The sequence below is a fragment of the Cetorhinus maximus genome, chromosome 10, assembly GCF_964194155.1.
Source record: "Cetorhinus maximus chromosome 10, sCetMax3.hap1.1, whole genome shotgun sequence".
Lineage (NCBI taxonomy): Eukaryota > Metazoa > Chordata > Chondrichthyes > Lamniformes > Cetorhinidae > Cetorhinus > Cetorhinus maximus.
Genome location: NC_135888.1, coordinates 127,151,104 through 127,165,682, shown reverse-complemented (window position 1 = coordinate 127,165,682; position 14,579 = coordinate 127,151,104). Strand labels below are relative to the sequence as shown.

Below are 14,579 nucleotides of genomic sequence, written 5' to 3'. Positions count from 1 at the left end.
CCTAGCCCAGCCTTTTGTTCTATCTCCAATATTTTTATAATTAATAAAGTTACGCGTTCAAAGAGAAACGAAAAAAAAAAGCCAGAATTCGTTTTCGTGCCCTAAGTTTCTTTTTTATTCTCCTAGATTTCAGGCAGCAAGGTCCTGGAGATCAATCTTTCATTCCTGGAGGGTTGGCAATCTAAGAAATACACTGATGTTGTTCTTGTGAAGCTGGCTCTAATGTCATACATCTAAAGTATTGAAGTCAAGACATGGAGAAATTGGTACCCATCTTTAGGGTTTCAGTTTGCTCAGGATTGAATCGTAGAATGATGGCTGTACAGCAGGAGGCCATTTGGCACATTGCGCCTATGCTGGCTCTATACAAGAGCAATTTAGCTAGTCCCACTCTCCTGCCTTTGCCAGTAGCCCTGCAAATCTTTCCTCTGCAGTTGCCTATCACAACTCCCTTTTGAAAGAAACAGTTGAATCTGAACGCCAGTGCACACTTGGTCAGTGCACTTCAGATCGTAACCAGTTGCTATATAAAAAAAGTTTATCCTCATTTCACTTTAGTTCTTTTACCATTTACCTGAAATCAGTATCTTCTGGTTCCCTACCACGAGCTGTATTTTTAATAAAATGATTTCCCTCCATGTTGCATTTTGTTCTTTTGCCAATTACTTTAACTCTGAGTTCTCTGGTTCTCAATCCTGGCACATATGGGAACATTTTCTCCCTATCTACTCTTCCAGACCCCACATGATTTTGAATACCTCTATCAAATAACTTCTCAATCTCCTCTTCTCTAAAAACAGCCCCAACTTCTCCAAACTATCCACGTAACTGAAGTCCCTTATCCCTGGACCATTCTTGGAATTTTTTTCTGCACCCTCTTGAAAACTTTCACATCTTTCCTAAAGTGTAGTGCCCAGATTTTGACGCAGTATTGTTGACAATGTAGTTGATGCTGAACCAGTGTTTTATAAAGGTTCACCATAGCCTCCTTGGGTTTTGAACTCTCTCCCTCTATTTATGAAACCCAGAATCTCCTATGTCTTCTAAAGCACCTTCTAACCTGCCTTGCCACCTTCAATAATTTGTGCAAAATACATCCAGGTCTCTCTAATCCTGCACCTCCTTTAGAATTGTACCCTTCAATTTGTGTTGCCTGTCCTTGTTCCTTGTATCACTCTGCACTTCCTGTTAAAATTTCAGCTGAGTGCATACTCTCTTCCCACAGGGACATATCCCTCTTACCTCAGTCCAAAAGGTTTGGATGCTGATTGGTAGTGCCAAGGCTTACACTCCTAAATGTGTGAGATTAATCTCCTGAAACCTAATCTTTACCAGTGTTGTTTGCTCTGCTAGGACTGACCCAACTTGGGGGGGTTGGCTTTCAGGATTACCTGGGGCTGAGTGGGAAGAACCCCGGCCCCCAATGTTAGGTCTTGCTATCTAGATTTCTAGCTGGCTAGTCAATCATCAGCAGTGCCCTGGAGCACTGTGGAGCTGTCTGATTCAGTTATTGAGTTACTGAGTTCACCTCTCCGTTGTCTTGGTGCTGGAATCCCATTGTTATCTTGGAGCTATCCAATCGCCAAAGACCTTATGCCAAGGCAGGTAAATTCTTAAGGAGCTAGTCACAACATTAAATATTAACCATGTGGCAGTCATGCACGGTAAAGACGATTAAAGATCGTGTGCATGACACTGACCGTTCTTCTTTGTACAGTTTTGTGCACTTCAAGTTTGGTTCATAATTCTCAAAGTAAATAAAAAGAACCCAAAGTGACCTGAGTTTGGTAGTTTTATTTTGCAGGTGCAGGAAAATCTTGGCTTCCACCAATTAATATTATTAATATTATTTTATAATGCACATCCAAGAGCTCTTAAGTATTAGTGTATTGGCATTGCTGAAAAAGAAACATTTTTTGTCTAAGTTTTTTTTTCCTTACGAATTGCCCTGAAGAGTGCAAGAGGTAAAAGGTTGACAAAAAATGCCTCTTTTTTTCAGCAATACTCAAGTTCGGTACTACCAAACGACTGTTAGCATTGGCATTCTTCAATTAACTTTCTTCTAAAATATTGCCTCTTTCTTTCAGGTCAGATGACAGACTTAATTTATGTGGAAAAGGACCTGGTGAAATCTCTGAAAGAATATATAAAAGCAGAAGAGAGTAAATTAACAGAAATTAAAAGGTACTTATTGGCAATATGTTCAAATCCTATTTTAGTGACACGGGGCAGAATTTTGTCCTTGGCGCGCCGGCTCGGTGGGGGCAGTTGGGAAGCCGACAGCCGCGCACGATCAGGCCCAGAAGGCAATTTCACGCCGTTGAGCCAATTAAGGCCCGCCCAGCGTGAAACGCGAGCGGCAGCGCTCAGCACTGCCTGTGCGGGCAGGGGGAGGAGGAGGGCGAGCTGGGCGTGTGTGACCTTGCCACATGCACGTGAATACTTGCTACATAATCTCCCTGAGGCAGCTCTCTGTCTCAGGGAGGTGAACTGATTTCAAAAAAATAATCAAAGGTTTTACAAATGTTATGAAACATGTCCCCTCATGTGACTCTGTCACACGAGCGGGGACGTTTAATTAATGAAAAAAATAAGGTTTTCATTTGTTTTTATTTGCTTTTGGAAACCTCATCCCACTCGTGAATGAGGTTTCCAAAAAAAGTGCAAGGGCCTCCTAGCCTTTTCGCCAACCCACCAACCGGAAGGTTGGACGGGCAGCGAAAAATTTACTCTAATTAACCATTTAATGGCCTTAATAGGCCTTTTAATTGTCAGTGGGCATGCTGCCGACTCCAGCGTACGCCCGCCGACCAAAATATTGCACAAGTGCACGATGATGCACGCCCGACTTCATCACGCGTCTCTTTATGCTCGGTCGGGTCGGGCACGTGCTGAGCTAAAACATTTACCCATAGTGACAATACAACTACTTACTTCCTTATAACCTGCAGAAGATACCCCTCATTCATGCTTAATGTTATAGCAATTGATACTGTGCCTCCAGTGTGAGTTGACGAAAGGACTCATGGTTACCAATCCCTGCAGGTGTCACCTTATAATAGCTACTTCTAAAGTTCATAATATGCATAATTAAAAGACCACCTGAGGTAAGTTACTTGAGTTTGGAGATAAAGCACATTGTCCAAGCAGAGCAGAGTTAGCTTTCCTCTCTGCATTTGACTGTAATGTCCTTGGATCGGTTTATCGGCTGCTATTAAAAGCTTTTGTTCTTCAGCGCTAATTTCTATCACACTGGCAAGCACATATGAGTCTACGACAGAAGTGAAATCATCCATTTTATGCAAATAGGGCCACAGCCTTCTTATAACTGTGTCACTGACCAAGACCTCTAGTAAATTATTCAGCCAGTGCTACAGTACAATTTATAAGCCAGCATTTAATAGCCCCTCACCTTTTCAAAGTTGCAATGATGAATGGCTACTCCAGGATCGTGGAGAAATAGCTAGTCCTGTCCCTACTAGGATTTAGCAAAAAGAAAGTTGTCTTTTGTGGGATACAACTTTTGGTGGAATTACAATTTCCCATTCTTAATAATAGTACCTTCTGTTACATTCATAGCTGGGCTGAAAAGCTGGATCAGCTGACACGCACATCAACCTCTGACCCGGAAGGATATCTGGGTCATCCAGTGAATGCATACAAACTCATGAAACGGTTGAACACGGATTGGCCAAAACTGGAGAATTTGGTTCTACAGCAGACCTCTGACGGTAAGCAATGCAAGTGCTACCCATTGGGATTTCCACCTGTTTGAAGGGAATGCAATGGGTGTATCATTTCTGGGGCATTCTTAACCACGTAGAGAGTGATAGCTATAATTTCTATTATGAATATGGTATTGGGATCACTTCATGTGGTCAAAGCAAAGCTTCACATAGCTTGGGATAGATGTTAACTCTTTGCGATAGTGTTAAACAGCTGATAGCAAGTCAATAGCCAAGTTACCTTGACATCAAATCATTGACATCAATATTTAGCGTTAGAGTCCAATGACATCATTCAGATTCTGATGGATTTTTTATTACAGCTAGCGGTGGAAGCTCCAGTAAAACCTGGGGTAGAATTTTTGGCTCAGTGAGCGGGGACGGGGCCCGCTTGCCGATGCGTAAAATGACGCGCGGTGACGTCAGGCGGGCATCCCGATGTCATCGTGCGCCATTTAGATTTTCAGTTCGGTGGGCGCACAGCTGGGTCAGCTGCATGCCCGCCGAACTGTCAAAGGCCTGTTAAAAACTAATTGAAATAATTAAATGAGCTGCCCGCCAACCTTAAGGTTGACGGGGGAGGCAGACGAAGAGCCCAGGCGGCCTTCGCATTTTTCATGGAACCTCATCCACGGGCGGGATGACGTTTCATGAAGTGTTTAAAAATTCAATAAAATTTTTTTTTTTTTTTTAATTCATCGACATGTCCCAGCTCATGTGACATGTTTTAAAAGTTTTTAATTTATTTATTTGGATGTTTAAAACTTAAACATGCGTGAAAGAGCGCAGGCCCCGACTCAGGGAATCCCACCCCCGCCCACACAGGGAGTGTTCATCGCTTCCGGGCAAGGGTCACGCTAGGTGGGCCTTAATTGGCCCGCCCATGTAAAATGGCGGCGCGTCCCCGATTGGGGGCGCTGAGTGGGTTCGTGTCCTCCCCCCGCACAATCCCCCCGACAGGGGGAAATTTCTGCTCCTGGTGTCAGGCGGGATCAGGAGAGCCCTAGGTAACTTGGCTTTTAAAGGTTCCCATGTGGGTCAGGTAGAGCAGGAGTGCTCTCCAGGCCTGAATAAGGGAAACCTTGGATCTTCCCTGCCCTGGCTTTCCATCCCTCTCCCCAACCTTTATCGCCCTAGAAACCACTCTGCCCACTTAAAGACTTACCATTAGGTTCCGGGCAGCAGCTTCCCCATTGTTCCCACCTGGATTTAGGTGGGAGTCCAATTGAAATCATTTAATTGATGCCCGAGAGTTAAAACCTCCCAGATTTACTCTGCCATAGGCCGGGCGATTTTCCGCCTGCTTTCAGTCTCTGCCTACTGTACTTGCACCGCCAGTCAAAATTGATGCTGAAGTGTCTATTTTGGAATGTCCTAGTCACTAAGCGTGTGAAGCAAATGCTGCATTTCACTTAGTATGTGACACCCAACTACACCTGTCCTCAGGATCCAAATAGTCTATTTAAAAACAACAACTTGCATTTGTGCAGCCACTTAAAAATAGGAAACATCCCAGGGTGCTTTACAGAGAACAGATGAACATCCAATTGGTAGAGATTGGAGTATGAATTAGGAGTGAAGAGCAATGGGGAAACAGTGATAGAGAAAAGGAACGAGACATGGATAGAGATAATGGAAAAGTCTTGGAGGGAGAGACTGGAACTGGAGACTGAAAGATTTTTGACAAGGAATTTTAAAGCTGGAAAGGTAGAAAGCAGTTTCTAAGTAATGTTAACATTTGAAAACCTAAATAATAAATAGTGGATGTTCCCCTATTCACTTGTATCACAGAAATATATCATATGATTTACATGGCATTCTGGTAGGTGGGGATGGCTTATGGAGCTTACAGAAGCTGTAGCGTTGTTATAAATTGGGAATTTCTTTATATAAACATTTACCACATGTGTGACAGATACTCCTGTGTTGGGACAGTAGTATTTTATACTAGCGGAGCGATCTCTTTAAAATTTTTATGCGTGATGAATCCCCACGCTGATCTCACGCCCGCCCGCTGACTGAACTATAGCGTGAGTGCTCAATGACCTCGGGACGCTTGCCCGGCTTCATTGCGCGCAATTTACACCCGATCAGTTCGAGCGCCCATCCGCGTGATGTAAAATTCTGCCCATGAATTTGTGTGTATCTATAAAGGTATAGTTGGGCTGAAGGAATGTGTGATTTGAATCATTTCCTGGGGTTTGCATTGAAATCTTTCCAACCTTTTTGCCTCGCGCAGTATAGTTCATTTCTCTTCTGAAATAAATGTCTTATTCTTTGGGACGGAGTTTTCTCTCAGCAGGCAGGTGTGCACTCGACCCCCTCGAGCGTGAAATGACACACGTTGACGTCGGCCGAGCGTGCCAACATCAACGCACAGTCGTGCGATAGTTTGGTCAGGGGGGCGTGCGCCGGAGTCGGCAGTGCGCCCGCTGACTATTAAAAGACTTGCTCAGGCCATTAAATAATCAATTAAGGTGAATTTTTCCCGGCCCGTCCAAGCTAATGGTTGGCAGGCAGGCGAAAAGGCCGGGCGGCCTTTGCATTTTTTTGGAAACCTCATCCACGGGCGGGATGAGGTTTCCAAAAGCAAATAAAATTAAAATTAAAGTTTTCCAATTGAATTAATAACATGTCCCTGTGGTAGAGTCACATGAGGGGACATGTTTTATTGGTCAGGATTTTCCCGTCGGCGATTTGGGGGTGGGGCCCGCTCGCCAAGGGCAAAATGATGTGGGATGACGTCGGGAGGAACCCCCGACGTCATCCCGGTCCCTTTGAATTTTCAGGAAGGCGGGCGGACAGCGAAATCAGCTGTCCGCCCACCAACCTGTCAATGGCTAATTAAGGCCAATGACAGGATAATTAAGATTGTGAAAGACCCTGTCCGTCCAACCTTAAGGCTGGCGGGCAGGCCAGGAGCTCCAGCGGGCTTCTGATAATACATGAAAACTCATCCACTGGCAGGATGAGGTTTCATGTCCGTTTTTAAAAACTTTAATAAAGTTTATGTGTTTCTTATTAACATGTCCCATCTCGTGTGATATCATCGCGCATCATTTTACGCTCGATCAGGCGCACGCCCGCCCACCAAGCTAAAGATTTTACCCACAGTCTTGCTGATGTCACTTTGTACCCATTCCAGTCAACTGACCCCTTTGAATCAGCTTGTGCCAGTATTAAATATTGTGGGTGAGAAAAGCTATTGTGACATTAAATAATTCCAGGCTGGCACAATCAGCTGACCTCACCCAGCATCTATTTATGCCCTTTTCATCAGTGAGAGGCAAGAAGCCTAGTTGAATTTTGCTTTCTTCCTCCTATTTTCTGGTCCAGGAAAACTTGGAACAACAATGGAACTGAAGCTACTCCAGCTGCAGTCAGTCAATTTAGTATAGACTGGTGCTTGAAAACAAAAATAAAAATACCTGGAAAAACTCAGCAGGTCTGACAGCATCTGCAGAGGGGAACACAGTTAATGTTTCGAGTCCATATGACTCTTCAACAGAACTAAGGAAAAATAGAAAAGAGGTGAAAGATAAGTTGGTTGAGGGGGGTGGGACAGGTAGAGCTGAGTTTACTGAGTGATTGAATCTTGGGTGCCTTGGTTTTATGATATCACAGTTCATCAACTTGTTTGTTCTACTATGTAACTTGGACAACTCTACTCTCCATTTTCTGGTTTTGCAAGCAATTGGGGCAGCATTATGTTAAATAAGACATTCATGAAGTGTACTGTTCAACTATTTGAGTTTTATTTTTGGAATTTCTCATAATTGCATTTTCTTTTCTGTTGCTCGATAGCGTTCATTGCTAATCTCTCGATCCAACGGGAGAACTTTCCGACAGATGAAGATGAGAGTGGAGCGGCGAAGGCCCTCTTGCGTTTGCAGGACACCTACAGACTGGATTCAGAAAGTATATCCAAGGGCAGGCTGCCAGGTACTTAGAACAGTGGGATACAGACTACTGTTGGTAAAATGTGGACAGCACAACTTGTATTGAGTTGCGTCATTGCAGCTGCTTGACCTGAATTTGGAATTTGCATCCGTGAGCTGCTGCTGGAGTGTCCACCTTGGGTGGCCTGGTACCGCAGTGCATTGGCATAACAACCAAAAAATGACAAATTCCCTATTTCAGCAGTGCTGGGTAACTGGAAGAAAATTACAGCAAATAAAGGGCTTCTTCAGAGAAAGGGAAAAAGCAAATTCAATTTGTATTCCCTCTTATTAGCTACCTCAGGCTGAATTTTCCACACGGGTGTCAGGAACCCAGCGATGCATTAGACAAGCTAATGCTCAGATTTAGTTCCTAAGCTCCCTCCCCGAGAACAAAAGAAAATACTAAAAAAAAATAGAGATTCTCGTTTTTTCTTTCACAAGCCCCTGACACCACAGGCGTCTGGCACTGGTGCACCAGCGCAATCTTACAGAAAACGGCTAATTAAGAGGCCACGTCTGGCCTTTGCTGTCCAATTAAGGAGGGAAGATGGAACAGCAACATGGGAGGCCCAATCGGAGGGCTTGTGTATTGGATGGCCGGCAGCCCCAATGGGAGAAGTGGGCACCGCTGAGGGAGAAAGGGGAGCGTGAGGCCGCCTCAAAATGGAGGCGCTCTTGAATTCCTGCAGAGAATTTAAAATTTAAAAAAAGGGCCCAGAGCTGTTATGGCCATCAGCGTGGAGGGCGAAACCCCTTCGACAGGATCAGTTATGGCCTCGGCTGTGATCTTTTCAGCCCTGCGGCTTTTTCATCGGGGCTTGTCCGATAGTACCCACCAGGCCTGCCGCGCATCCTAAACATCAGCTATATCCTTGAAATATTTCTTAGTTTGTTGGTTGACGAGCAGTAGAGAAAATCCAAAAGCAGTAAATGAATATCAATCATCCACCATTTATACTGTCATAAGCCCAGCTGATTTAAGTAGTGCAGACATACTTTAATTAAAAATGAAAAACAATATTGTTTAGTATTTTCTTTTTGTTCCTGCAATGAAGCTAAGGAAGTAAATCTGAGCATTGGTTTATCAAAATGCCTTAGCCTCCTCAGTCGCTTCTCATATACCTTGATCATTAGTCAGAAAAAAGGCAAGAGAGAAAGTTATTAATGTGGGAAATGATAAACAGGCCATGACAGAAAGGGACAGAGAGTACAAATCTATGAGTAAGTCAGCAGGTAAGGCTAGAGGTTACATAAATAATAAAAGGATAAAACTAAAGGCTCTGTATCTGAATGCATGTAGCATTCGAAACAAAACAGATGAACTGATAGCGCAAATAGTAACAAATAAGTATGATCTGATAGCCATTACAGGGACTGCAGAATGACATAGATTAGAACCTGAACATGGCATTTAGGAGGGAATGGAAGCTAGGAGAAGGAGGAGGGGTGGTTCTGCTAATTAACGGTGAAATTAGCACAATAGTGAGGGATGAGCTCAGAAAACCAGGATGTAAAAGCGGTTTGGGTAGAAATGAGAAACAATAAAGGCAAGAAGTCATCTGTGGGAGTGGTGTACAGGCCCCCTGACAGTAACCACATGGTAGGCTGGGGTATAAGGAAAAAATAATGGGTCAGAAAGATATGGCGGTAATCATGGGGGATTTTAAACTACATATAGGGGAAAATTTTCCTCCCGTTGAGGGGGAGGTGCGGGAGTGGGCGCGGGAGTGGGCATGCCTCCGATTGGCGCCCCTGCTTGGGGGCACGCCGCCATTTTATGTGGGCAGGCCAATAAAGGCTATGCACTCTCTGTGCAGGGTGTGGGGGGGGGTGATTCTCTCAGCTGGGAGTTGCGCTCTTTCGCACATGCGCACAAAAGAGCGCACAGATCTCCCTGAGGCTAAGTGCTGCCTCAGGGAGATCGGCTCAGAATTGAAATTTTTAATACAAATGATAAAAAAATTTCCCTGACATGTCCCCTCATGTAACACTATCACATGAGTTGGGACATGTCCATAACTTTTACAGAAAGATTGGATAAAAATTTAAATGTCATCATGCGCGTGGATGAGGCTTCGTGCTTTTTCCAAAGCCCACCAGGGCTCCCGGCCTGCCTGATAACCCTTAAGGTTGGACGGGCAGGTCCATTAATGACCTTAATTAGTTTGTTAATGGCCTCAATAGGCCGTTGACAGGTCGGTGGGCACGCAGCTGACTCGACTGTGCCCCCCGCCAACCTGAAAATGGAAATGACGCAGGGTGATGTCGGGAGTTCCACTGGCCCTGCCCCCAACTCACCGACCGGAAGATCCTGCCCATAGACTGGAAAAATCAGGTGGGCAAAGATAGCCTAGATGAGGAAGTCATAGGGCAGGATTTTTAGGACAGTGTACGAGCGCAACCGGTGGGCTCGGGAGTGGCCAGGGAATGGACCACCGCCCGCGATCAGCCCCCGACCGCAATTTCACGCTGGCTGGCCAATTAGCAGCCAGCCAGTGTGAAGCGCACGCTGAAATGCTCAGCGCTGCCAGGGTGGGGGCGGGAGGAGGGCGGACGCTGACCTAAGTGCAGGAGAGCGCTGAATAAAAGCTCCCTGAAGGCAGAGAGCTGACTCAGGGAGCTGAAGACTTCAAAACAATTAAGTAAAGATTTTAAAATCCGGAAAAAAATGTCCACGCATCACAATCAGTCACCTGAATATATACATGAAAAAAATACTGCCCATACATTTTTATTTTTTTTTATTTAATAACGGAAACCTCATCCTACCCTTGGATGAGGTTTCGTCAAAAATGCAAAGTCCACCTGGCAGATTCACCCGATCACCAACCTTAAGGTTGGATGGACCACGAAAAATCGGGGACAATTGGAACTTTAACAACTTTAACTGTCGTCTTAATTGTCGGCGGGTGCGCTTCCGACACTCACGTGCGCCCTGCCAACTGAAATATCGCCCGAGCGCGGGATGACATCGGGATGCTCGCCTGACATCATCTCGTGTGATTTCGTGTCCAATCGGGCCTGGTGTGCACCCGCACGCCAACCTAAAGATTCTGCCCATAGAATGCTTTCAGGTAATTTCTTAGAATGGCACATTCTAATGCCAACCAGAGAGCAGGCTGTACCAGGCTGTTATTGTGGAAGGAGATAGGATTAATTAATGATCGGTAGTGAAGGTGCCCCTAGGTGACTGCAATCATAATATGACTGACTTTTACATTCAGTTTGAGGGAGAGAAGAGCAGGCCTACGACTAATCTTTTAAACTTAAATAGGGCCATTATGAGGGCATGAAAGCAGAGAGTAGGCATAAATGGGTCATTTTCTGGTTGACAAGATGTAACGAACGGTGTGCCACAGGGATCAGTTCTGGGGCCTTAACTCTTTACAATTTATATAAATGACTTGGATGAAGGGACTGAAGATATGGTTGCTAAATTTGCTGATGACACAAAGATAGATCGGAAAGTAAGTTGTGAAGAGGACATAAGGAGTCTACAAAGGGATTTAGATGGGTTAACTGAGTGGGCAGAGATCTGGTAAATGGAGTATAATGTGGGAAAATATGAAATTGTCCATTTGGACAGGAAGAATAAAAAAGAAGCATATTATCTAAATGGTGAGAGATTGCAGAGCTCTGAGATGTGGAGGGATCTGGACATCCTAGTGCATGAATTGCAAAGGTTAGTATGCAGGTACAGCAAGTAGTTAGCAAAGCTAATATAATGTTATTGTTTATTGCGAGGGGAATTGAATACAAAAGTAGGGAGGTTATGTTTCAGTTAAACAGGACATTGGTGAGACCACAGCTGGAGTACTGTGCAGTGTATTGGTCTCCTTATTTAAGGAAGGATGTGAATGCATTGGATGCAGTTCAGAGAATGTAATTTACTAAACTAATACCTGGAATAAGTGGGTCGTCTTATGAGAAAAGATTGGACAGGCTAGGCTTATATTTACTGGAGTTTAGAAGAGTAAGAGGCAACTTGATTGAAACACATGAGATCCAGAGGAGTTTTGACAAGGTGGATGTGGAAAGGATGTTTCCTCTTGTGGGAGAATCTAGAACTAGGGGTCACTGTTTAAAAGTAAGGGGTCACCATTTAAGACAGAGATGAGGAGAATATTGTTTGCTGAGGGTCGTGAGACTTTGGAACTCTTCCTCAAAAGGCTGTGTAAGCAGAGAATATTATTAAGGGAGAGGTAGATTGTTTATCAAGAATCTAAGAGGTGAAAGGTTATTGGGGGTAGGCGCAAGTGTGGAGTTGAGGTTACAATCAGATCAGGCATGATCTTATTGAATAGCAAAGCAGGCTGGAGGGGCTGAGTGACCTACTCCTGCTCCTAATTCGTATGTTCGTATGTAAATTGCAGTCCATTAAGATTGTATTTTATTGATCTGTTTGGTGCTGGTCTATCTATACCTCTCTGTAATCTCTAAATACCTGCCCTGCTCAAATTCTGGATTCTTGCATATCCCTGATTTTAGTCACTCCACTACTGGTGGCCATGCTTTCAACTACCTAGGCCCTATGCTCTGAAATTCCCCACCTAAGCCACTCTACCTCTTTTACACTGCTCTTTAAGATCTACCTCTTTACCAAAGATCTTACTCACTTGTCTTAATATCTCCTTACCTTGCTCAGTGTCAAACATATTTGGTAAAATTCCTGCGATACACCTTGGGATGCTTTACTACTTTAAGGATGCTGTATAAATGCAAGTTGTTGTTGGTAATTCATACAGTTGCCAACTTTCTCTCACAGGCGCGCAGCATATCGTCTTCCTGACTGTCGAGGATTCCTTTGAGCTGGGGAAGATAGCATACAGTGATGGTGATTACTACCACACCGTGCTGTGGATGCAGCAAACCCTCAAGCAGCTGGAAGAAGGGGAGCCTAGTGCCGTAACACAGGCTGAAGCACTGGACTACCTCAGCTATTCTGTATACCAAATGGGCGACATCCGTCGTGCTGTTGATCTGACAAAGCGCTTAATTGCTGCCGGTAAGAATACAGAATAACCAACACAATAGAAGGGTATGGTAGCGTTGTGGTTGTGTTACTGCACTGATGACCCAGAGGCCTAGACTGAGAAGATAGAGAACGCGTGAGTTCAAATCCCACCACGGCAATCTGAAAATGAGAATTGAGTTTAAATTAAATCTGGGAAGTAAATCTCTCCTCCCTATCGCAGACCTTTTTACATAGGAACTTAGGACTTAGGAGCAGGAGTAGGCCATTCGGCCCTTTGAACCTGCTCCGCTATTCTATAAGATCATGGTTGATCTGGTTGTGGGTCTCAACTCAACTTTCCTGTCAGTCCCCATAACCCTTGACTCCCTTATAGTAGTTATCTAACTTAGTCTTGAATAAATTCAATGACCCAGCCTCCACTGGGAACAAAATTCCACAGACTAATAACCCTCTCAGAGAAAATAATTCCCCTTATTTCCATCTCTTCTTCTTAAACTGTGTCCCCTCATTCTAGTTTCCCCTACAAGAGGAAACATCCTCCCGGAATCCACCCTGACAGTTCCCCTCGGGATCTTATATGTTTCGATCAGATTACCTCTCATTCTTCTAAGCTCCACTGGATATAGGCCTAGCCTGTTTTGTTCTTTTCGACCCTCCCTCCATTCACTTGCTCAAAATCTATTACATTTCTAACTTTTCTTGAAAGGCCACAGACCTGAAATGTTAACTGCTGTTGCTCTCTCACAGATGCTGCCTGATCTGCTGAGTATTCCCAGCATTTTCAATTTTTATTGTAAATAATAGCTGGTACAAACATCCAAATTAGGAGCAGGAGTAGGCCACTCGGCCCTTCAACTCCTGCTCTGCCATTCACTGAGATCATGGCTGATCTGATTGTAGCCTCAACTCCACATTTCCGCCTACCCCCGATAACCTTTCACCCCTTGCTTATCAAGAATCTACCTACCTCTAACTTAAAAATATTCAAAGACTCTGCTTCCACCTCCTTTTGTGGAAGAGAGTTCCAAAGGCTCACAGCCCTCTGAGTGTCAGGAAAAGTGACCAAGAAGCTGTTGAATTGATGTAAAATCCAACATGGGTCATTAATGGTTTTCGGGGAGGGAGACTTGCTACCTTTACCTGGTCTGGCCTATCTTTGCCTCCAGTCCTACACCAATGGACTTGACTCTTAACTCTGGATTAACCTAGCCGGCCATACAGTTGTATCAAACAGCGTCCAGTCATTCAAGAAGGCACTGAGGGCAACTAAGGGTGGGCAATAAATGGCAGCCTTGCCAGTGACATCCATGCCCTAAGAGTTATTTGTCTTTTAAACGCCAAAATTGTTATGTTATGCAATATTACTACAAAAAGTTTGAATTTAGATTTGTGATTAAAACAGAGCTAGAGAAAGAAGAAAGAAATCTAGCAGAAGGTTTAGGATCCAATTGTAAAGGACAAGACTAAATCTAGAATAGCAATACATTTTTCTTTTTAAAAAAAATCTTGGAAAAGACCATTAGGCCAAACAAGCTTACCCACTTTTTTCCATGAATGCAGCAGGCAAATATTTCTGAATGTGCTTGGTGCTGCTCGATATCTTGGCAACCTTTTATTGCACAGCTATTCACCCCAGAAATCTGAGATTTACATAAACTTCCAACTCCACAATAGACAGCTGTGAAAGCTAACACACTGGAAAGGACATGCAACATTTTTCACAACTTCAGAACATCTCAGAGTGTTTACAGCCAATTAAATATTTCCCAAATGTAGTCACATTTATAAAGTAGGAAACGTGGCAGACATGTTGCACTTATGAAGGTCCTGCTTGATAATGACTTGTTAGCCATTTTAATGACCTTAACTGAGGAGTAAATATTGGCCAGGATACCAGGGGGGGGGGGGGGGGGGGGGTGGGGAGAACTCCCCTGCCTG

At 44.2% G+C, this 14,579-nt stretch overlaps 1 protein-coding gene across 6 annotated transcripts in view; it reads left to right on the top strand.

Moving 5' to 3' along the window:
• Window positions 1-14,579, top strand: part of p4ha2 (procollagen-proline, 2-oxoglutarate 4-dioxygenase (proline 4-hydroxylase), alpha polypeptide 2) — a 111,769-nt gene that overhangs the window by 35,005 nt on the left and 62,185 nt on the right. For all 6 annotated transcript variants that reach the window (XM_078551108.1, XM_078551110.1, XM_078551109.1 and 3 more), the window contains exons 3-6: window positions 2,088-2,184; window positions 3,580-3,731; window positions 7,530-7,667; window positions 12,432-12,671. In XM_078551108.1, the coding sequence (XP_078407234.1) occupies window positions 2,088-2,184; window positions 3,580-3,731; window positions 7,530-7,667; window positions 12,432-12,671 (627 nt within the window). The remainder of the gene's footprint in view (window positions 1-2,087; window positions 2,185-3,579; window positions 3,732-7,529; window positions 7,668-12,431; window positions 12,672-14,579) is intronic.